At 41.4% G+C, this 25,401-nt stretch overlaps 1 protein-coding gene across 1 annotated transcript; it reads left to right on the top strand.

Moving 5' to 3' along the window:
- The first annotated feature begins 1,917 nt into the window (after positions 1–1,917).
- Positions 1,918–24,485, top strand: LOC21387414 (exocyst complex component SEC5A). Its single transcript, XM_024171294.1, has 21 exons — positions 1,918–2,635; positions 8,525–8,676; positions 8,853–8,947; positions 9,462–9,656; positions 10,736–10,863; positions 10,961–11,119; positions 11,813–11,917; positions 12,296–12,370; positions 12,726–12,863; positions 12,983–13,165; positions 13,613–13,747; positions 14,106–14,232; positions 14,347–14,557; positions 14,925–15,040; positions 15,138–15,372; positions 21,691–21,784; positions 22,702–22,779; positions 22,896–22,952; positions 23,447–23,596; positions 23,690–23,905; positions 24,177–24,485. The coding sequence occupies exons 1-21, from the start codon at positions 2,231–2,233 to the stop codon at positions 24,396–24,398; spliced, it is 3,276 nt and encodes a 1,091-aa protein (XP_024027062.1). The 5' UTR covers positions 1,918–2,230; the 3' UTR covers positions 24,399–24,485.
- Positions 24,486–25,401: the final 916 nt, after the last annotated feature.

Raw genomic sequence — 25,401 nt, 5'->3', positions numbered from 1 at the left:
TTTGATATTGTTAATTTGAATTTATAATTTGTAGTTTGGAAGCTATGATATTATGTAAACTGCAGGCTTTATGGTCTTGACGTAAAATGTAAGAGATAAAAAAGAAACAGTAAACTAGAAATATAATCACAGTAAACCACTAGCATACCAATTAGCTATAAGGGTAATATGGACATTATAATTCAAAAAATTAAAACGTGCTTCAACTCAATAACATCCACTCTAACGTCGCATGGAGCCTAATTTGGGTGAGTATGTGGAATACTATTCTATTGAGTTGTATTCAAATGTATCGTTTTTGTGGGAAAGTTTGTAAAATACTATTCTAAGGTAATAAAAAGACAACTTTGTGGCAATGTTCTCCACTTTGATGACTATTATTGTCTTGAATTGGAGATGAGAAGGTACATTTGATGAAAAATACTAACATCCTAAATTTCACCAAATCTTTTAAATTTCTCAATTCCTTAAATGTAACAAAATATCAAAGCAAGATTGGTAAACTGGGGCATACTACGACAATTTTCTAAATTTATGGGATAAATTTATAAAATTAAAAGCTTAGTGAGCAAGTTGCTAAAACTCTACTAGTCCAGGGAGCAAGAGTGCAAAATACCCTTGCAAAGATTATAAACTTTGCAGCCAAATTGCAATTTCATAAAAATTAAGGACTAAAAAGAAAATTTGTGATTTAAATATCTTTAAAATTATATTTTTGCCTGTCAAGTTTAAAAAGATTATAGTTTGACGCCAACTTTTCAAAAGAATTTGCAAAAAGGCATTTGCTGGTCACTTCTGCCTTTTCCTTCGTGAGTTGTTTTCTTTAAATTTTAACAAAACGATCCCAAACTCTCAAGCACTGGCAATTAAGCCATTTCTATCCATTTTTATTAGATTTCTCATAGAATTTTGCACGTGATACCATCACGTATAAATGAAAAGACATGAATGCTTTTAAACTTCACATTAAAAAAAAAGAAAAAGAAAAGAAAAAATCAAACAAGAACCGGCCATGGAAGCTTTGTGAAGTCCAACGAAAACCACCACCCCTACCTTCTGTCCTCCCCCCCTTTCTAGCGAAACCAACCACTCCACATCCCTTTTCCCTCTCTCTTGAGTAACCCATTCGGCGACTCACCCCATCCCTAATGGCGACCCCACAAGCCCATTCCCCCTTGATTTCGCCCTCTATTGCACAAGCCTAGATCTTATAGATGTAAAGTTATCCCTACCGGACAAGCCCAAATCTCAGTGACACAAAGCCTTCTTACCGTAGCTCCGCAAGGGGCACTTAACGCCCTTCCATTGCGATCCCAAAAAATCGCTATTTAAGGCCCATTTATTTCACATATTTGAATTTAAAAATTGAGTTTTGTTACAGTAAAAAGTTCTTAAAAACAGTCACATTTAATTTTTTTATTACATAAAAATCTCTCACATAAAGTTACATATTAACTCAAATTAAAAACTTAAATCAATGAATTAAACGTACCCTAAATTTGTTACGTCCCTCCCTTGCCACGCTTGAGCGAAGCCATCCCTAGTTCTCACCCCTCTCTTTCACTCTCTTTTTGAAGTTTACAAATCTTTTATTTTTAGATTTTTTTTAATTCTGAGTTTTTGTTAAACTATAAATTCTTGTTATTTTATTAATACACCCTCTTATACTGGAGCACATGCTTTGTTCGTGAAAAAAATAACAAGTAGAATAGAAAGAAAGAGTTTTAATTGTTAATATTTTTGGGATTTTTTTTTAAAATATACTCAAAATATGATTCTTAATTTTAATATTTAAAATTTATTTTTTATGAAAGAAAAATATAAAATTAATAATATAAATTTAAATATATAAAACAAACTTGAGGATTTATTTATCAAAATAAAAAAAGAGACCAAAATGTCGTATACTTGGATGCAAATTTCGAGTAAAAAGGAACCGCAAATTCCTCAAAAAAAAAAAAAAAGGAAATTTGGATTAGCGACCGAATAATAATCAACGACCATCTTAAAACGCAAAAGAAACATCTATCGGAATTACCTCCCACTCCATTTCAGATCTATTAAGAAAAATCCCCAAAAACTTTTGATTACAACTCAAGTAATTTAGAAAAGTCACAGAGCCTAGAGAGAGATAGGGAGAGAGAGAAGAGAGAGAGAGATAGAGAGAGAGAGAAGAGAGAGAAGAGAGAGAGAGATAGAGAGAGAGAGAAGAGAGAGAGAGAGAGAAAGAATGTCGAGCGACAGTGACGACATTGACGAGGACGAGCTCCTTCAGATGGCTCTCAAGGAGCAAGCCCAGCGAGATCTCAATTACCAGAAGCCGTCTTCTCTCAACTCTCGCAAGCCCGTCGCCAACTACGTTCAGCCGCCGCCGCAGCCGCCGCCGTCGAAGAACTCGCCGATGCCGAAGGCAGGAGCTCAGGCGAGGCGACCGGTAGACGATGACGACGATTCCGAGGTCGAGATGCTCAGCATTTCCAGCGGCGACGACGAGTCCACCGAGAGAGATCACCTCCGTACCGGCGCCGTCGCCTCCAGGGACCGCCCCGGTGCCGGCAGAGCCGCCAGGAGGGACGATGATGGCGGCTGGGACGGCGACGAGCCCGATTGTTGGAAGCGCGTCGATGAGGCTGAGGTATTATTGTTATTAATTTTTTTTGCAGTTCCGATTCCGTTATTTGTTTTCTCTAATGGAGAATGAAGAAAAGTTATCTCGTTTACTTGTAAAGATTTTTTGGACAGGAATTGTGAAATTCATTTGAATTGAGAAGTGTTGGTGTGGTGGTGGCTAGATTGTAGTTTAGAATTAGTAGTGAATTGGAGCTGATAAACAATCAACTATTGCTTATAAAAGTAAGATTGCTGATGATAATTTGTGTTGACGGTGAAATTTCGTCAACAGAAATACGCTGACTCACCCTTTGGTATCCGTGGGGTTACCGGTTAAAAATTAACTGTATATTTAAAATTATATTATGAAGTGTTTGTTATATTTTTGAAAGCATGAGAATAATGCTTGAATGAGAGGACAACCGAAATTTATAGTGATTCACTCTATTAAGGAAGAGCTACATCCACTTGTGTATTGTATTTCCTTTGGGCTCTTTTTGGATTACATAGAATCAGCTTTCTATTCTCTGATTACATATGAAAAATAACCAAAAATTCTCTCCTCTATAATTCGGGGCCTTGCCTCATTTATAGCCTAGAGATTACTTCATGGGTGGTTTTTCTTGGTAGGCTCATCCACTTGAGTGACCTACTAGCCTATGAGCTCAGACCCATAGCCTGTCACCGCATTTTTCATTGTTCACTCATCCAATTTGTCCCCTATTGCGGCTTTGTACATCCCTCTTTAATCATCCACCGTCCATTAAAGGGTAGTTTATGGGCTTATAATTAATGCCTGCATTACTGACATTTTTCAAACCCAGACGTAACTCCTTTGTCCACTCAGGGGCCTTTCTGGAGATGTGGACCCATATTTATACGGTCGGCTTCCTATGAGGTCTCTCCTCCTTGGAAGGGTCGGCCGTCTGGAGGCCTCTCCTCCTTGGAAGGGTCGGCCGTCTGGAGGCCTCTCCTCCTTGGAAGGGTCGGTCGTCTAAATGCCTCTCCTCATTGGAAGGGTCGGCCTCATGGATGCCCCTTGGGGCTCTTAGCAGGTTTAAGAACCTTTTTCATGAAGGCCTCTTCTCCTTGGAGGGGTCGGTCTCTTGGATGCCCCTTGGGGTTCTTGGCAGGTTTAAGAACCTTTTTTATAGAGGTCTCTCTTCCTTGGAGGGGTCGGCATCGTGGATGCCCCTTGGGGCTCTTAGCTGGATGCCCCTTGGGGCTCTTGGCAGGTTTAAGAACCTTCTTTATGGAGACCTCTCCTCCTTGTAGGGGTCGGCCTTGTGGATGGATGCCCCTTGGGGCTCTTCCCAGGTTTATGAACCTTCTTTATGGAGGCCTCCCCTCCTTGGAGGGGTCGGCCTCGTGGATGTCCCTTGTAGCTCTTGGCAGATTTAAGAACCTTCTTCATGGAGGCATTCCCTACTTGGAGGAGTCGGTCTCGTGGATACCCCTTGGGGCTCTTGACAGGTTTAAGAACTTTCTTCATGGAGGCCTCTACTCCTTGGAGGGGTTGGCCTCGTGAATGCCCCTTGAGGCTCTTGGCATGTTTAAGAACCTTTTTCATGAAGGCCTCTCCTCCTTGGAGGAGTCGGCCTCATGGATGCAGGTTTAACAACCTTCTTCATGGAGGCCTCTCCTCCTTAGAGGGGGCGGCCTCATGGATGCCCCTTGGGGCTCTTGGCAGGTTTAAGAACCTTTTTTATGGAGGCCTCTCATCCTTGGAGGGGTCGGCCTCATGGATGCTCTTTGGGGCTCTTGGCAGGTTTAAGAACCTTTTTCAAGAAGGCCTCTCTTCCTTGGAGGGGTCGGCCTCATGGAAGTTTAAGAACCTTTTTTATGGAGGCCTCTCCTCCTTGGAGGGGGCGGCCTCATGGATGCCTCTTGGGGCTCTTAACAGGTTTAAAAACCTTATTTATGGATGCCTCTCCTCCTTGGAGGGGTAGGTCTCATGGATACCCCTTGGGGCTCTTAACAGGTTTAAAAACCTTCATTATGGAGGCCTCTCGTCCTTGGATGGGTCGGCCTCGTGGATGCCTGTTAGGATCCTGAAAATCTATGCTTCATTAACAATACTAGAAATAGAAAATTACAAGATAGATGAGCAGTTTCGAGGACCCCCGACCTCCAAAATAGTGCACAGAACTAGACACTCTCTACAAATCTGATTCCCCTCTCACTAACAATTAAACCCCCTATTTATACTCCCTTTAAGACTATTGAAAAAGATTTCTAAATATTAGGTTCCTAACATTACCCCCGCCCCAAAGAATTATCTTGTCCTCAAGGTGAAAATCAAGAAATAAAATTAAAAAATAACATCTAAATGATTAAGAACAAAAGGTTTTGTTAGTTCCTTGATTGAAGTCCCCAAACTGATGTTGTCCTCGTAAGTCATGTCTTCAAATTGGAGCCAATCAATTACTTTCTTCTCCATCTTCTTTGTATCTTGGAAAGCAACCACAACGTCTATCAATTCATTTGAAACTCTCTGCACAAGCTCATCAATGGTCACACAAAATATTGGCAAATCAATCCTCACTAAGGGAGTTTCCTTCTTAGCCAACCAAGACATCAACCTTTCAACTTCAATCTCACCAATTTCTTCATACTCAGCTGCAATCGTACCATTCCCAGCCCCAAACGTGTTAAAGTTTTGAGGCCTGATTGCCCTTGCACCAGAATTAGGCCAACTAATATTGTAATTACGAGGCTCAACCCCAAAATTGACTCTGCCCATACCGAAAACACTAGACCCAGCCCATACCGAAAACACTAGACCCAGCCCAATTCTGAACAGAATTTCGGGATTCAGCCCCAAAATTGTCGGATTTCTCATCGGAATTCCACGTCCTGGCCATCATCTCGCCGGAGCTAGCCCCAATGGCGTCAAAATCACAAAACCCAGCATTAAAGGCGTCGGAATTCATGGGTCCCACTCCAATTCTGCCAGAATCTGCCTCTGTGCACCGGAACCAGCCCCATTCACGCCGGAATTGCGAAGCCAGTCCAAACCGGGCCGGAGTCAGCCCCAACCTCGTCGGAAACACCCTCAACAGCGTCAGAATCATGAGACCTGTTCCAAATTTGGCTGGAATTTTCGAAAACAACCCCAATCTCCCGGGGACCAGCCGTAATCGAGTCGGAATTGCGAGACTCCACTACAATTCCGCCGGAATCTGCCTCTGTAGCACCGGAATCAACCCCTTTCATGCCGGAATCGTGAGCCCTATCCAAATAGCAGCCAAATCGTCGAGTCCAGCCTCCGTTGCGCCGGAATCTATCTCCGTAGCACCGGAACCAGTCCCTTTCACGCCGGAATCGCGAGGCCCGGTCCAAAACGGTCCGGAATCAGCCCCAACCGCGACCGAATCAGGGCTGGGTTCCCTGTTCTGAGGGTACCCATGCCGTCCCAGCCTCAGAGCAAGCCTCTCCTGCTCTAACTCTGGCTCCCACTCCAGTTCCCGTTGCCGACCAAGCTCTGCCGCCCTTTCACGATGGTCGCGACGTCCTTCTGCCCCTCTCCCGTCGTTGAACAAACCCTCGCGCTGCAGATCCGGACCTCCTAGCCCCAGATCGCGACGGATCTCGTGCTCCTCCATGAGACCCACGTCTCTCCGGCATCGGAACTCCCTCTCGCGGCCTCGATCTTCGTGAATCGGCGCTTCCCGGCGAAGATCTGCCCGATTTGGCACCTCCACTCCGCCTAGGTCGACGCGATTTGGGCTCTCCTCGCCCCGAGGCGTGCGATGTCGCCTCTCCCCGTCCCGTCGTTCGCCGTCGCAACCCAACTCGGCCTCCCTGGCCATCGGCCGCGCCGCCAGTAGTGCCTCCATCCTCCGCAGCGCCGCTCGCAAGTCACCCATCTGGGTCCGAATCTTCCCCACTTGGTCCCGGAGTTCCCCCATACTCCCTCCAGAAACCTTGTGATTAGCTATTAGAGCAGCCCTAAGTTTCTCTCTTAACTCAAAGAGCTCCGTGGATTGTAGATGCTTTGATACCATTGTTAGGATCCTGAAAATCTATGCTTCATTAACAATACTAGAAATAGAAAATTACAAGATAGATGAGCGGTTTCGAGGACCTCCGACCTCCAAAATAGTGCACAGCACTAGACACTCTCTACAAATCTGATTCCCCCCTCACTAACAACTAAACCCCATATTTATACTCCCCTTAAGACTATTGAAAAAGACTTCTAAATATTAGGTTCCTAACAATGCCCCTTGGGGCTCTTGGCAGGTTTAAAAACCTTCTTCATGGAGGCATCTCCTCCTTGGAGGGGTCGGCCTCATGGATGCGCCTTGGGGCTCTTGGCAGGTTTAAGAACTTTTTTCATAGAGGCCTCTCCTCCTTGGAGGGGTCGGCCTCATGGATGCAGGTTTAAGAACCTTCTTCGTGGAAGCCTCTTCTCCTTGGAGGGGGCGGCCTCATGGATGCCCCTTGGGGCTCTTGGCAGGTTTAAAAACCTTCTTTATAGAGGCATCTCCTCTTTGGAGGGGTCGGCCTCGTGGATGCCTCTTGGGGCTCTTGGCAGGTTTAAGAACATTCTTCATGGAGGCCTCTCCTCCTTGGAGGGATCGGTCTCATGGATGCCCCTTGGGGCTCTTGGCAGGTTTAAGAACCTTATTCATGGAGGCCTCTCCTCCTTGGAGGGGTCGGCCTCATGGATGCCCCTTGGGGCTCTTGGCAGGTTTAAGAACCTTCTTCATGGAGGCCTCTCCTCCTTGGAGGGGTCGGCCTCATGGATGCCCCATGGGGCTCTTGGTAGGTTTAAGAACCTTCTTCATGGAGGCATCTCCTCCATGGAGGGGTTGGCCTCATGGATGCTGGTTTAAGAACCTTCTTCATGGAGGCCTCTCCTTCTTAGAGGGGGCGGCCTCATGGATGCCCCTTAGGGCTCTTGGCAGGTTTAAGAACCTTCTTCATGAAGGCCTCTACTCCTCGGAGGGGTCGACCTCATGGATTCCCCTTGGGGCTCTTGGCAGGTTTAAGAACTTTTTTCATGGAGACATCTCTTCCTTGGAGGGGTCGGCCTCATGGATACTGGTTTAAGAACCTTCTTCATGGAGGCATCTCCTCATTGGAGTGGGCGGTCTCCTGGATGCCTATTGGGGCTCTTGGCAGGTTTAAGAACCTTCTTTATGGAGGTCTCTCCTCCTTGGAAGGGTCGGCCGTCTGGATGTCTCTCCTCCTTAGAAGGGTCGGCCCTCTCTGACGTGGCAGCGCATATTTTCCCACACAACAATTTGTATTTTCTATGATAATCTGTTCGTGTTGCTCAACTTATAAAGTTAATGAGAAGAAAAATCATGAAATTGAGTAAATGTTGGTGACAAATAATTTGAAAGAGTGACTTATATTTTTAATCTTCTATGCATCAAGTAGATTGATGGATTATCGGAGAGTAGTTTTCCAGCTATGGTGATATGTTTTTGTAGGAACGTATTTCCATCTATGTGTTTAGCAATATGAAAAACTAGCGATTGTCATGCTTCCTATGAAGAATCCAGAGTATGCCAGAAAAGAACTTGGGCTGGTTGAAATGCAATGCAAGAAAATATCACTTTGAGAGCTCTTAGTAGATGAATTCCAGCGTGAGACTTGCATGGAAAGAGAGCATATCAAAGGGGTGCTTTTTTTTTTTCATCATTTCTTTTGCAATAGTGATGCTTTGATTTGTTTGTTCTAAAATTCCGTACATTTTGTTATCTCCGATTTCAAATCTAGCAAAGGGTGGAGCTATAGTCTTTAAGTGATTGTCTATTGTGTACGTGCTTTGCACGTTAACTGTTTCTCCAAAAGTGATGTTATGTTGGAAGTTCTCGTATGTAGTATATAATAGACCCCCTTTTTGTTTCTATAATTGGCTCAACAAAAACGTGTAGATATAATAATGCTTCTCCAACAGCTTGCTCGCAGGGTTCGTGAAATGCGGGAGACAAGGACAGCGCCAGTAGCTCAAAAGTTTGAGAAGAAAGTATCGGTGGTGGGGAGAAAGGGACTTAATACTTTACAATCTTTCCCTCGCGGCATGGAATGTGTTGATCCATTGGGTTTGGGGTAAATTTCAATCCAATGCCTCTGTTTTGTTTTGTTTTCTCTTTCACAATAAAGATATTTTTCAGCAAGCTGGGATAGCTGGCTAAGGATTCACATGTATTGGGATTTAAGTTTAGCAGTCCATTTTACTCCCTTCTTGTTGCTGTTGCTGAGCTCTGTTCGTGTCGTCCTTGCAGTATAATAGACAACAAATCATTGAGGCTGATAACTGAGGCATCAGAAAGCTCTCCATCCAAGCATGAAAGAGATCATCTGGATAACAACCTCCGTGGTAATGTATCATATTTTTAATTACACAATGGAAAGCAACATTGATCTCTTCATTCTTGTTGATTGGCGATGATTGTTTCTTAAAAAAAAAGGGAAAGAAATGTCAGGAAAACGTAATATTTTTCTTTGACTTTTTATTCCCTTAATTTTATTTTTATTGTCAAGAGAATTTCTAATATCCAACTTGCCACACGGATAACTGAAAGTTCTTAGTTTAAATATGTCTTCATTCAAGGTTTCAAGTGTTCATCTGTGATCATGAATTAAGATCACTTAGCAGTAAATCAAAATAAAATATTTAAATTTTGGTAATTGGTTGGTTGTTCCTTTGAAATTTTAGGAGTGGCTAAATTTTGTATATTCCTGTTAAATAGTAAACAACGGACGTATTTATGACCTGAAGTGGCTCAAGAATTTAATCTCGTTAATGCAAGTTGAGTCATGTTAGTTCCACATTTGTGTCTTGCCTTTGCTGTAGCATGTGGCTGACGTTTCCTTTATGGGAATGTGTGCAGAGAAGTTGATGTATTTCTCTGAGAAATTTGATGCGAAGTTGTTTCTATCTCGGATACATCAAGATACAAGTGCTGCAGACCTGGAGGCTGGTGCTCTTGCTTTGAAAAGTGATCTTAAAGGGCGGACGCAGCAGAGAAAACAATTGGTTAAAGACAACTTTGATTGCTTTGTCTCTTGCAAAACCACAATTGATGGTAAGCAATCTTTGTGACATAGGGTTGTCATTATTTGTAGAAAGGGGTAATTACTAGGAGGGGTATAGTGTTAAATGTGCTTTACAATAAGATGCTTCTGATTTGGAAGACACTATAAGCTGGCGGCTGGGCCACAAATTAGACCTGCAAGCATTATGCATTAGAAAGGCACAAGTCATATGAAGTCACTAATGTTAATTTAGGAAGCATTCATAGATGAAACGCATTATTTTTATACTGTTTGTCCTTTTGGAGGTAAATGTTTGTGGAGAAAAGAACTAATGACTTCTTTTGTGGCCGTGAATGATGGACTTTTTAATCCTTAAGATATCATCTTATTTTTCTCATCTTTTTTCCCCTTTTCTCTTACAAGAAAAGAAAGATTTGTTCAGAGAATAAAATTTGTTTAAATAGCATAAAGTGTCCTCATGGAAACAAAAGAAAGTTACAAATCCTATCACATAGCTTTTCAATATCCTTGCGCTCCTTTAACTAAGGACCATTATCCATAGTGAACATGTCTGTCTCTTCTAACAGGCATTGTATTCTGCTTTCTACTCCAGAATCTAGCCAAAAAAGTTTATCCTTAACCAATGAAGCATTATGCACCATGGGGAGACCACTTCACACTGAAGTATCTGTCTCTTTTATGTCTTCATTGTGCATACAGATGAATGGCTTGAATGACTAATATTTCTGCCAGACACGTTATGAATGCCATGAGTACAGGCTACTAAACCCATAGCACTACTCTAGAAAATCTAATGCATTTTATTATTTTGCAAAAAAAAAAAAAAAAAGAAAGAAAGAAAAGTTGCTGCATTTTCTTTCTTTGCTACTTAATGAGTTCCTTATCTTTTTGAGTCATTTTCTCTACTCTTAACTATATCATGAATCATTGTTGAGTTATAATAATAACCATTATTAATTAGGTCAAGCCCACCCACTAATTTCTCATGAGTGTCTTCCTATTAGGAGGGAAAAAAAAAGTGAAATGTCATTGGGTCTGTCCTTTTGCTTGATTGCCTTTTGGTATTGCTGGAGTGCTTCTTGTTGATGTAGTATCTTACATTCAACAGATATTGAGTCAAAGTTGAGGCGAATTGAAGAAGACCCTGAAGGATCAGGAACTTCCCATTTGTTTAGTTGTATTCAAGGAGTGAGTTCGTTGGCTAATCGTGCTTTTCAGCCTTTATTTGAGAGGCAGGTTTGTGATACTTATTCCTGGGTTGATTGCTAGTTCTGTCTGTGCTTATGGAATTTGGATGACTTTGTTGTGATGTATCTCTTGAACTATGATTTAGGCTCAAGCTGAGAAGATCAGGTCAGTCCAAGGAATGTTACAGAGGTTCCGGACCCTCTTTAACTTGCCAAGTACCATACGTGGGAGCATTAGTAAGGGAGAATATGATTTGGCAGTTAGAGAATACAAGAAGGCGAAATCCATTGCTTTGCCATCTCATGTATACAACAATCTGCCTTTGCTCTTGAAAGTTATTTTACTTGAGATAAATTATATCATGTTTGAAATGCATGGATTATATACAATGACGATGCCTTTCACTCTTCTTATTGTCACGTTGTTTACTTCTCATATAGGAGCTCCTGACATGAGTTTTGGTTTATGAGTTCTATTCTGGTCCTTTTAAAGTATTTTGATGTCATACTATTAAGATGCTCTTTCCTGGCTTTCATGAATGATTAAAATATATCTTTATTCTTAAAAAAAAATATTAATGCTGAAAAATGCTATCAAAAGAACTGAGGAAAAGATATCCCTATAAGGATTACAGCAAAAAGCAGGAAAAACTGCGGAAACTAAAAAACTTGAGAATGATCTTTTTATATTTATTCTTAAGAGCTGGAAGAATATATTTTTTTTTAATGTTTTCTCGTCTTTAAAAAAAAAATCTTTGTTTATTGGAGGTCTTGTCATTCTCGTTTTCTCTTATTTATTATGTGTGATGATAACGGCGTCCTCTGATATAGATTATTCCATTTTATCATTTTTTGGCAGAAATATATTTATGAATTTACAACTATACTGATTCATGTCTATGGGCTAATATTTCCTACTTTAGTAATTCTTTTCCTTCCTTTTCTTGTTTTAAAAAATCCTTCTTTTATATAGTGTTTCTCTATTTGGCGGCTTACAGGTGGGAATACTGAAACGTGTTCTTGAAGAGGTTGAGAGGGTGATGCATGAATTTAAAGGAATGCTTTACAAGTCTATGGAGGACCCACAAATAGACTTAACAAATGTAAGCTTATGATGTACCTTTCGAGAATTCCTCTTTTAGTTGACACTTAATGCTGAAAGAGTGGTGTTAGTGCTGTTCACCACTAGAAATTAGTATTATCGCTTGAGATAGAATAAAGTATCTTTTGCTCCAGGGTGATACTATGATTAGCTTATATTTTGGTTATACAAGGTTACAGTTGTTGTCATTCTGTCATATATATATTTATAATCTTGGATCAAAGATATGTTACTTTTCTTCCCCTTTTTGTCTATTGTTATCTCTCTGTCTCTCTCTCTCCCTCAAGCTCACTATCTCTCCGTCTGTTTCTTACTCTCACCCCCTTTGTCCCTTTAATCCTTATATTTTGACGCTTATGCAATACTTCACTTTATGTAGCTCGAAAACACTGTAAGGCTTTTGGTGGAGCTGGAACCTGATTCAGATCCTGTCTGGCATTATTTAAGTATACAGGCAAGGAAAATTTTTCTACTATTCTTTTGTTGTTAAAGTATAGTTGGGATGTAACTGTTTCATTTTGTGCTGGATTGAGTTTCTCTAAGCACTCATTCTTCAAGTTTTTAGTTCTGTAGATTTTACTTATATGGTGAACTGAGTCAGAACATGAAGCTTTAACTCTTCTATTATACCCGCCTATAACTTCCATATTTCTAAACCACTATCAGCTAGTAGTTGCATGACTCGTGCGGCCACCAGAAAAAAATGAAAATGAAAAGAAAAATACCTTATGTTTCTGTTTCGGGAAAATCACTCCAGTTTGATCACCAAAAGATCAACAGACTAAATTTGAGCTTCTTGTTCCTTTCAGAACCAAAGAATTCGAGGTTTGCTTGAGAAGTGCTCCTTAGATCATGAAAGTAGGATGGAAAATTTGCATAATGAGATTCGTGAAAAAGCCTTGTCTGATGCAAAATGGAGGCAGATTCAGCAAGACTTGAATCAATCTGTAAGTTTAACCATCAAATTATTTATTTTTTATTAGTATAGGAAATATGCTCTTTCCATTGCCGAATACTGCTTATTCATGAATTTTTATACTTCTGTTCTTCTATTTCCTCTTGCCAGTCAGATGTCAACTATTCTATGAACAACCACCTTTCAGTGGATTCTCGGCCAGTAGACTTGACAAGTGAAGAAGTTGATGCACTTAGAGGGAGGTATATTCGAAGGTTAACTGCTGTACTTATTCATTATATACCAGCCTTCTGGAGAGTAGCACTTTCTGTTTTCAGTGGGAAATTTGCGAAGGTATATTTATTAATTTCTTTAATATGAACCCTTGATTTTAGTTTCTAGAGCTGCTAAACAATTTTAAAAATTCGATAATTCTAAAATTTAGATGAAATGAGGCAAGGGCACTTTATTTGGAATGGAATTTTATATTTATCAGTTTCTCACCTTTTTATTCATTTTCTAAGAAATCTATGAACTTACTCTTTTTCATGGTTTCAAAGACTAAACTGTTAAATCATAAAGAGCCTAAATCTAATTGCAGATATAACAAAATCGCATGAACTGGGTTTTATGGTGACCTTAATCTTCTTATAATCTTTATGATTACCCACTTTCTAGCTTTTTTCTTATCTTTCTGTTATAATTTGAAGACCAGCAAGGTTTTCTTTGCCACTGACCACTTTTTTGCTATGATTTATCCTTCGTTTCGCTTCTGGATCTTATTGTTTCAAGTTGTCTCAGGTTTCAACTGAAGCAAATACTAATGCTTCTGCAAATAAAATTGAGGAAAAAGTGGGAGATGGGAAGTACTCATCTCACTCTCTCGATGAAGTTGCTGGAATGATTAGCAGTACCATATCTGCTTATGAAACAAAGGTAAGCGCACTGGCTCGAGGATTTTGTTCCAGTTCATAAATGTGAGCCCAGTCAAATAAGCTACTCTTATTGATCTTTAATATTACCAACTTTGTTCATCTAATAGACTCCTGTTTTCCGGTTTGATCGTTATTAATTGTGGTTCAATTCACTCATTATTTTTTAAAAGAGAAGCATATTATTATCTACATCTTGATCTCTCTCTTGATTTTTTCATTACCCGGTTAATGTTATATTCAAACTTTAGTATTAACACCATCCTCTGTTAACCTGCATTTGCTGTCTGTATGTTTATATCTGATGTTCAGTCCCTGGATTTAGTTAGTCGGTGGTTACCAATAAGTTCATGATGGTGCAGGTTCACAATGCATTTCGTGATCTTGAAGAATCAAATATTCTCCGACCATATATGAGTGATGCCATAAAGGAGATTACTAAGGCATGCCAAGCTTTTGAAGTGAAGGAATCAGCTCCCTCAATTGCTGGTCATAGTTTTCTCTGAAGCTGCAAATATTGAGTTTTTTTTTTTTTTTTTTGCTGAATTCAAAATATTGAGTTTGTTAGTGGAGTCTGAGCTATTTGACTTTATTATGCAACAGTTAATGCGGTAAGAACACTTCTTTCAGAGATAACAAAGATTTACATTCTAAGGCTTTGCTCATGGATGCGAGCATCAACAGAGGAGATTTCAAAGGATGAAACTTGGGTTCTAGTATCAATTATTGAAAGGAACAAGTCTCCTTACACGATCTCTTTCTTGCCTCTGGCTTTCCATTCTGTTATGGCCTCAGCAATGGATCAGATCAATTTGTAAGTCTCTCTCTCTCTCTCTCTCTCTCTCTATTGTTTTTTAGGATGATGAACCTTTTGTAAGCAATAGGTGGCAAGCTCGAGATTTGTGAACTTGCGCCTGAGTCCTGACCTGTTGCTCTCCCAAACTTCCTGAATTGTGGCATGGAATTTAGGGTTTAACATACTTTTCATCTTAAAAGGCAGATAGCTCACTAATTTATCCGCTGGGATTGGACTGTGGGGATACGGTATCTTGTGGAGATAGATCTCTAATATTTGTGCAGGGTTTGGAGTGTGGATGTAGAGTTTGACATACTTTACATCTGAAAGCAGATAGTACCTTGCACTGCCACTCTGTCAAATAATCTTTTTCATTACTTTGCAGGATGGTTCAGTCTCTAAGTAGCGAGGCTGCAAAGTCTGAAGATATGTTTTCACAGTTTCAAGAGACTCAAGAATCTGTTAGACTTGCATTTTTAAACTGCTACCTGGATTTTGCTGGTACAATAAATGAGGTTTCCACTTGGTGATTATTTGAATTTGAAGTATGCTTGGAATTGTCTAGTTGTGTTACATTTGTATTCTGTACATTAATTAGGTTATTTGGAGCGTATTGGGAGCGAGCTTGCCCAAAACAAAACAAGCAAAGAAGGTTCACATTTTCCGAATGGATATTCAGATGAATTAGAAGAGAAGTCATTCACTGATTTCCCTGGAAGTGTAGCGGATCCTCACCAAAGACTCTTGATCGTATTAAGTAACATCGGCTATTGCAAGGAGGAACTTTCATATGAGTTATACAACAAATACAAACATATCTGGCTGCAGTCTAGGTATATAACCCCTTTTCTGTCACTTATGAGTGAACTTTGATTTTTGCTGAAGCTTCTTCTTTTCCGCATGTTGTGGAAAATATGGATAAGAAGTTGCTGAATCTCATATCTGGCCAAGAGTCGCACATGCTTAAATAGAGTGAAACATTTCTTATGAACCAATGTTTGTGATAAGAACAATGCAATTCTTACGCCTGAAATGATCAAAAGAATGAAAGAAGAAATCTTTATTGATCAACAGAGAGAATTACAGACTACCGAAGGACTCCCTTTCCCCTGCTCAGCCTTAGCCAAGTCTTCCTTTTACAACTCCAGTTATTTCCTGCCCTCATTAATCCAACTCTGGCCTATTTATACCTCTCTACAATACACACGGCAATACTAATAAGTCCACGTCACACTTTATTACCTCTCCTCACATATACCTGCTTTAATAACGGCTTATTGCCCTTATCAACTACTCCGCCCCCAAAAAAAGTCACCTTGTCCTCAAGGTGAAATTCAGGAAACTGTTGTTGAATAACATCAAAAAGTTCCCACGAAGCCTCGAAGTCAGGTAAATGACGCCACTGCAGCAACACTTCCAACTGCCCCGAGACCGGTGAAAATCGAGTGGCCAACAGCTTCTCCGGCTCGACGCGCAACTCCATGTCAGCTGTTAAGCTCCGCGGAACCTCTTGAGCCGGTAAAGACAGGCCGATGGCCTTCTTAAGTTGCGACACATGGAAAACCGGGTGGATTTTCGCAGCCGCGGGTAGTTGCAACCGATACGCCACGGATCCGACACGCATGAGAATCTTGTAGGGACCATAAAACCTAGGAGAGAGTTTCTCATTGGAGAACTTGGCTAAGGAACGATGGCGATATGGCCTGAGTTTCAAAAATACCAAATCCCCTACCTCAAAAGACACGTCCCTTCTTTTAAGATCCGCCTGCGCTTTCATTGCCTGCTAGGCCTGCAACAAATGCGCGTGAAGCTCGTCCAAAATGTCATCCCGGGACTGCATTTGCTGTTCCAATAAGGAGTTAGCTGTAGAGCCTAGCTCAAAACGAACTAACTTGGGCGGATCACGACCATACAACGCACGGAAAGGAGTCATCCCCGCGGAGACGTGAAAGCTCGTATTATACCAATATTCAGCCCAAGCAAGGTGCGAAAACCAGTGAGTCGGTTTTCCGGAAACAAAGCAACGTAAATAAGCTTCCAAACACCTGTTAACCACCTCCGTTTAACCATCCGATTGAGGATGGTAAGCCGTACTGTGATGCAACGAGGTCCCTTGCAAACGAAAAAGCTCCTTCCAAAAATGACTGAGAAAAACCTTGTCGCGATCGGACACAATGGTTTGAGGAAACCCATGGAGCCGGACCACCTCCCTAACAAACAGTGCAGCCACCGATTTTGCCGAAAACGGATGACATAGGGCCAAAAAATGGGCATACTTACTAAGCCGGTTCACCACCACCAAAATAGAATCATGACCAGCTGACTTTGGAAGACCCTCCACAAAATCCATGGAGATATCATCCCATACTAGGCTTGGAAGAGGTAACGGCTGCAGCAACCCTCCGGGAGACAAAGTAGAAGTCTTATTCTGCTGGCACACCGAACAAGCGGCCACCCAGGATAACACATCCCGCTTCATGCCATACCAAAAAAATTCAGAAGACAACCTCTTAAAGGTCTTCAATACCCCTGAGTGGTCCCCAATCTTACTACCATGAAACTCAGCCAATAGGGCCGGTATGAGAGAAGAATGCCTGGGTAGGACCACCCGCCTCTTATACAACAACATGCCGTTACACAATGAAAATCCTTTCACCGTTGCGGAATTAGCCACAAGAGCAGCTTGAATAGCGGCCAGCCGAGGATCCTTCTGGATTTGGTGACAAATTTCAGCCCCGTCATATACGGCCGAAGTGGTAAGATGGGCCAATTCCAACCCTGACGGCGGCCTAGATAGCGCATCAGCCACCCGATTTTCAGATCCCGGCTTGTATTGGATCTCAAAATCGTACCCCAACAACTTACACAACCACTTTTGGTGGTCCTCACTGATTAATCTCTGCTCCAACAAAAACTTTAGACTTCTTTGATCCGTTCGAACAATGAAATGACGCCCCAATAAGTAATGATGCCATTTCTGAATGGCGAGGACCACAGCCATGAGCTCGCGCTCATAAACTGATTTCGTTCGAGCACGTGATGACAAAACTTGACTGAAGTAAGCAATGGGCCGCTGATGTTGCATAAGGACTGCGCCAATCCCAAATCCGGACGCATCCGATTCTACTACAAATGGCTGGCCAAAATCTGGCAGTGCCAAAACCGGGACTGTGGTCATGGCCCGCTTCAATTTCTGAAAAGCGTCCTCCGCCTCGCTAGTCCAATGAAAGTTGTCTTTCTTTAGTTGTTGCGTAAGTGGCCAAGCAAGGTGCCCATAGCCCGAAACAAACCACCGATAATAGCCCGTTAACCCCAAATACCCCCGCAACTCCTTGATAGAACGAGGTGTAGGCCAATCTACCATTGCTTGAATCTTGCTCATATCCGCTGCCACCCCATTTCCCGAGACAATGTGGCCCAAATACTCCAACTTGCCACTAGCAAAAATACATTTTTTTTGGTTCACATATAAGTGATTGTCCTCCAAGGTAGACAAAACGACATCCAAATGGTTGATGTGGTCTTCAAGAGTTCTACTATAAACCAAAATGTCATCAAAAATACCAAAACGAATTTCCGCAAAAAAGGTTTCAATACCTCATTCATAAGGGATTGAAAAGTGGTTGGAGCGTTGGTTAACCCAAAGGGCATAACCAAAAACTCGTAATGTCCTTCATGCGTCCGAAAGGCTGTTTTCGGGATATCTTGTTTGCACATCCGAATTTGGTGATAACCGGATTTTAAATCCAATTTGGTAAAGATGGTGGCCCCACTCAATTCATCCAATAACTCTTCAATAACCGGAATAGGAAACTTATCGGGAACCGTAGCCTTGTTAAGTGCCCGATAATCCACAAAAAATATCCAACTCCCATCTTTTTTCTTTACTAAAAGAACTGGGCTGGAAAATGGGCTGCTACTTGGCTGTATAATACCCGCCAAAAGCATCTCCCTCACCAATTTCTCAATCTCGTTCTTCTGAAAATGAGGGTACTTATAAGGCCGAACACTAATAGGGGCGGTCCCCTCCTGAAGAATAATGCGATGATCCCGCATTCGTTGGGGAGGAAGCCCTTCCGGCATGTGTAAAACCTTCGAATGTCGCTGCAGGACCGCACTCACAGCCCCCTGGAATTGCTGATCCAATTCTCCCAATTTCCCCAAATCCGGTCCACTGTTAGCATCTAGGGCACTTAGTTCTAAGTAGATGCCGTGGCCCTCATGTTTGATGGTCCTATACATGGCCTTAAGAGAGATCATTGCGGTGGAGAGACTCAAATCACCCCTCAAAGTAACCGTCTCTCCTCTTACCCTGAATTTCATAATCTGCGATTTCCAATTGACATGCACCCCACCTAATGTTTCCAGCCATTGCATGCCCAATATAACATCCACCCCCCCCCCCCCCCCCCATCCTGCATACCCAATATAACATCCACACCCCCCAATTCAAGCGGTAAGAAATTTTCCACTATGGTCAAGTGTGCTAATGTCAATGCTACCTCCTTGCATATCCCTTTCCCTTTTACTGACTCTCCCGTCCCCAATTGTACCCCAAACCCAGCAGTAGGTGCAATAGGAATCATAACTCTCTCCATAAAACTTAATGAAATGAAATTATGAGTTGCGCCGGAATCAATTAATACTATTACCTCTTGTTTAGCAATTGTGCCCCGGAGCTTCATTGTCTTTGGCGTCGAAAGTCCTACCACGGAGTTCAAAGACAACTCAATAAGTTCCGGCTGCCCCTCCTCCCAATCTGAGCATGGCAAATTTGGATCATCCTCTTCATAGTCGGTTGTATCCTCATCGCTAACCAACATTATCCACAGCTCCTTCTTCTTACAACGATGGCCAAAGGTGAACTTCTCATCGCACCTAAAGCAAAGTCCTTTATCCCTCTTTTCCTGCAACTCAGAATCGGAAAGCTTACGGAATGGAAAATCCCTTCTTTGTGTTGCCGTTTTCTCTAGCAATGCAGGGTTCCGCTGTGGCCGCTCCACTACCGGCACCGTCCTAACCAAAGTTGGAGAAGACTCTGCCCTCGGGGGACTATGAAATTGTGGTCGGAAAAAACTGGCTTCAACTCTAAATTGTGGTCGGGAAAAACTGGCTTCAACCCTTTCCCTCCGCAGCAAATCATTCCTTTCCTCAATTCTCTGGGCAATCTCCATGATTTCCCCCAGCCCCACCGGTTTCAGGAGCCTCACCTCAGCCCGAATCGGTGCCTTGAGTCCATTAACAAAAATCCCTTCCAGTACCTCCTCCGGCACATCCCTTAATGGGGCCGCGGACACCTCAAATTGCCGACGGTATTCGGCCACTATTCCCCCCTGCCTTATTGCCAAAAACCTCTCACAAAGATTGCCCTCTTGCGAGGAGCGGAATCTTTGCAACAAGGCGACCCTAAACTCCGACCAATTATGGAAAGGCCTACGGCCATTCTGCCATTGGAACCACGACAGAGCATCCCCCTCCAATGAAATTCCCGCTGTGATGAGCTTCTCCCTGTCCGAACACCGTTTTATGGAAAAAAACTGTTCCATACGGAACAACCAACCATCTGGATCCTCTCCCCTAAATATAGGACACTCTACATGTCTCCTACGAAGACCTGCCCAATCTTCATTAACCGGCAACTCTTCTAACACCCCTCTGCCCTCCCAGTTTTCCCTGCCCCTATCTATCACGTTACTGTTCTGTCCCCTTTCTCCCCCTCGATGAACAGGGAACCCGGTCCCAATCCGCCGGTCATCAAATTCCAAAGACTCACCATCCACGAACAAACCTCGCCCCTCACCTCGATGCCCGTTCCAATTTCTCCCTTGAGCGCCCCAGGGAGCTCCCCTCGCAAACCCTCTCCCATCCTCTCTTCCTTCGCGACCTGGATTTCGAAGATTCCTCCCCTCCATCGCGCGATCGATGCCCCGTTCTTGCCAACCCAAATCCCCCGCCGGACACATAACCTGTTGCGTCACCCTAGTGTTAATTGATTTTTCCTCACCCAAACGCATTTCCACTCGCTCGTCAGCACGATTTGCCTCCCGAGCCTCTCCAGCACGAATACCCGCACGTTCTCCATCGCGATTCACATCACGATCATCGGCGGCGCGATCGGGTCCGCGATTCAACTCGCGACCTTCTCCGGCACGATTTAGTCCGTGATCCATCCCGGCGGTAGTCGCAACCGTCTTCTCCGGCACCGACGTGGCCGAAGAAAGGAGTTTCATCTGTTCCTCCATTAACCGGCGAATCTCGGACATATCTGTCCTATTCTGAGACAATTCCACCCTAACTTCTCCGAGACCTTTCTCCATGTCGCCCATTCCCTTCTCCATGGAAACCCTAACTTCCTTGATCTCTTTCCCCACCAACTCGAACCTCTCATATGTTTTCCTAGCCGCCATTTACTGCCAGAATCAACGCTCTGATACCAAAATGATAAGAACAATGCAATTCTTACGCCTGAAATGATCAAAAGAATGAAAGAAGAAATCTTTATTGATCAACAGAGAGAATTACAGACTACCGAAGGACTCCCTTTCCCCTGCTCAGCCTTAGCCAAGTCTTCCTTTTACAACTCCAGTTATTTCCTGCCCTCATTAATCCAACTCTGGCCCATTTATACCTCTCTACAATACACACGGTAACCCGCCCCCGCACTGTACACAAACCACACTACTAACACTAACAATACTAATAAGTCCACGTCACACTTTATTACCTCTCCTCACATATACCTGCTTTAATAACGGCTTATTGTCCTTATCAGTTTGATTCATTTTTTGTGAATCTGGGCTGTGGGTTTAGATCCCGTCCTAGATGTGTTTGAGGGAACTTAACTCCCTCTTAAGTTTTGGTGGTCTTAACCTAAAGTGTACAATAAAAACCCATCCAAATACCATTTGTTTTAACAGTTTAAATTGATGTAACCAAACACCAGTTCAGACTTTATTTCCTGTTCAGACTTTATATTACCACACGTCAATTTGGATTGCAGTTTGAACGGCAAGATTCTAAATCACCGGTTCAAATTAAAAGTGTTCAAAAGCACCTAATTCGAACCTGCGAAACGAACAGTCTTAGTTTTATCCTGCTGATTCCACTAATGATATCATCTCGTGTATTGTTATTTTATTTTATTTTTTCAGGGAAAGGGATGAAGAGGTCAGTGACATACGAGATTTAGTGGTGTCTTTCTCTGGGCTTGAAGAAAAGGTCCTTGAACAATATACTTTCGCAAAGGTATAGCACAACTCAAACATGCTTTAGTTCTTCAAAAGAAAATTCCTACTATCATCTCTGCTCCGCAAACCCCTGCCACGTCTTCTTCCCACAAGCTCATAAGACTAAAATGTATGTAGCTGTTACTGTGTCTGATGTGGGATCCAGGGAGTTTCTACCGTGTTGATTTTTCTTTTTTGTTTCAGCAACTCTATTATCGCATATCTGCTAAAAGCAATAGAGAGAAGAAATGCATAAATATAATTTATCCTACAATCTTTTGTAGTTGAATTATACAATAAAAGGACTTTTCTTATAAAATAATTACAAAGGTTAAAATGTTGCTGGCCCATTCTTTATGCACAAAGTGTTTGTTTGATCCCCGTATTTTCAAAAGTTATAACCTCCAACACTGTAGACTGTATGGAAGAATTAAAGCCTCGAACTAAATCACTTTTAACGAGACCAGTAGGCATTTTATGGTGTCTGGTCACCCTTATGGTCATTGAAAAAGTGGTTCAATATGTTAAGTGAGTACAAAGGAAATGTGATTGCGGGAGGGGATTCTAGTGCTCAAGTTTCTCAGTTTAGTTAAGCTTCCTTGATAGAGAAATTTGGAGGTATGATAATTGACTACTGTGAGGACCTCTGATGGTTTCCAGGGCAAGAGCTTGCTTCTTAACTCTTTAAATGCTCGTATGCTTTCATTGAATAACTATAATTCTGCAATTTTTTCATTTACTTTGGTCCCCTTCTGATTGTTATATGCTTTCAAATTTCTTAGGAGTTGCCCTATTTTTATGAGCATTTACTCTTAAAATATCCAAGAATAAGTAAATAAATAAAAAGGAACAAAAATGGAATTTTTAATTTACTTTTCTTTGTCTCCTCATTTCTAGTTTGATTGTTGACTGAACATTTTTGTCTCTTCCCATCAGGCAAATTTGATCAGATCTGCGGCTGTGAACTATTTGTTGGATTCTGGTGTTCAGTGGGGTTCCGCACCTGCGGTTAAAGTCGGATACTGTTGATTTTTCATTAGTAACAGTAGTTCTTTCTTGCTTCTCCTCCAAACCTTCTTTGTCGGAGGTTGCCTTTTCTTTTAGCGTTTTTAAGTGCTGGTATTGTGCAGGGTGTAAGGGATGCTGCTGTCGAGTTACTGCACACCTTAGTAGCTGTGCATGCAGAGGTACCTAATGCATGCCTTCTGTTTTCATTTTTGTTTAACTTAGTTTATTATTACTCTTTATCTGGAAGCTAAATAGCAATTTCTATCTTCAGAAACAATTAGACTAGTAAAACCAATATTAGTCCACCACCTAATAGCTTAAGCTTTTGAGATAAATGGTAAATTAGCATAGTATCATATTAGGAGGTCCCGAGTTCAAACCCTTACGGTCGGGTCAGGCCTCACATGAGGGGGAGTGATAGAACATAAATAGTATGTTAGTCCACCTTCTAATTGCTTAAGCTTTCCTGACAATGGTAAATTAACAGAAACCTCTCTTTCTCCACTCATATTCTTGTTATTTTTGAGGCAGATAATCACGGGTGGAGTGCTAGACTGAGCTTGTGTCTGCATTGTCTTACTAGCTTTTTTATTTATATAGTTATATGCACAATGACATCTGGAGGTATATAAAGTTATGCCGTGCTAAAAAGAAGCAAACTCTTTGACTGCAGGTCTTTGCTGGAGCTAAACCCCTTTTGGATAAGACACTTGGCATTCTTGTTGAAGGTCTAATTGATACTTTCCTCAGCCTTTTCCACGAAAACAAGACCAAAGATCTTAGGTGGCTTGATGCCAATGGTTTCTATCAGCTCACGCTTGAGGTAAACATTATTGTGTCTGACTTTTGCAATCCTCTGTGTCCATACATCGCTACGGAGATGGCTCATATTTCTGCCGCTTTGTATATTGTGCAGCTTGAGTATTTTGAAACCATATTGAATCCTTATTTTACACCCGATGCGAGGGAGTCTCTGAAGTCCTTACAAGGGGTGCTTCTGGAGAAAGCCACTGAGAGTGTAAGTGAGGCTGTGGAAAATCCAGGACATCACCGACGACCAACCCGTGGAAGTGAAGATGCACTTGGAGATGACAGACAGCAAGGATTGAGCGTCTCACCAGATGACCTGATTGTAAGAGCTCTTTCCTTGCCTTTTTCCTGTACCGTGTCAGGTTTCAAGGAAATTTGGGACCACATATATATATATATATTTGATATATCAGTCCTTGTTGCTGCTTGTCATATCTAACATAATAAACGTACATTTTAGAATTTAGACATGCATAAAAATGGGCTTATCATTGGGGTCTTGATATAATTTAGTGAGTGCAATCTAAGTTTAAGTGTTTCTCTCAATTTGTTTCTTAAATATGTTCTCTCAATTGTTTCCATGTATGCTCTAGGCTCTTGCTCAGCAGTGCAGCTCTGAGTTGCTAGAAGCAGAGCTCGAAAGGACTCGCATTAACACGGCATGCTTTGTGGAGTCAGTTCCATTGGACTCCGTACCAGAACCTGTTAAATCTGTACATAATTCCTTCAGAGGTTCAATGGACTCTCCCAGCAGAAACTTCAGAGGAACACAAGCTACCGCATCCTTGAGCTTCTCCCGCCAAAGGCGTCGATGAATTTCCCAGTTACCTGGATTTTTGTTCCTGTGTATGTTCCAAGTGTTGTGCTTTAGTTATTGATTGCTATAATGTCCAATTTTTTTTCCTCCCATTTTTAGTTCCTCTGTGATTGTCTTCCCGTTTTTCCCCCTTGCCTTTTTCACCCCCCGTTTTTTTGTTTTATTTCGACGGGAAAATGTAGTTTGTATATGTTATTTTTGGCAATCTTTCTGGCTTTCTAGATACTGTTAATAAAAATGCATGTTTATTTATTTATTATATATTTGATTGGCCAAAATCTTTTAAAAGAAAATCCTATTACTATGTCATCTGTTAATTAACGATCTTTTTTTTCTTTTTTAAGAAAACTAAGGATCTCTTTACTAGAACTGCAATTGATACCTATGGGCGAATTCTTCGGTGGAGCACGTGATTACCTATTATAACAAGTGACACCCATAAGTACTGCCGTTGGACGTTCCTAAAGTGAGTAGGTAATATTATCAATGGTGGATGCATTTCTGTTTGGTTACCATACAAAAAAAAAAAAAAAAAAAAAAAGGGAAATAGAAGTTATTAGCGCTTGTTACATTGAGTCTTTTTCTCTCAACTTTTAATTTTGATAAATTAGTTTTTAAATTTTTATTTTTTTGACAGTTTTAATTCCTAACACTAAAATTAATGTAGAATTATTAAAATTAAATATAAATAATTGCGTTCCTATTGCATAATAACTAAAAATTTAACATGAAAAGTCATTAAGTGCAAAATGTTATTTTTAACAATGATATTATAAATATTTTCTTTTTCTCTAAATTAAATATTTTGAATATTTAAATATCATAAATATTTCAAATGTTTTCACGTATCAAATGTTCAATAACAAAATTAAAAAAAAAAAACATAAAGTAAATTACCAAAACAAAGGACTGATTTGCTAAAGAAACGCATACAGAGGTCAAAAATGCAAAAAAAACAAAATAGTTAAGGGAACTGCCACGTTTGATTTCCTATCGTAGCA

This window comes from Morus notabilis, unplaced genomic scaffold (genome assembly GCF_000414095.1).
Source record: "Morus notabilis unplaced genomic scaffold, ASM41409v2 Scaffold1782, whole genome shotgun sequence".
NCBI classification, from domain to species: domain Eukaryota; kingdom Viridiplantae; phylum Streptophyta; class Magnoliopsida; order Rosales; family Moraceae; genus Morus; species Morus notabilis.
Note: the sequence above shows the minus strand (reverse complement) of the source record. Positions and strands in the feature narration are given on the sequence as shown.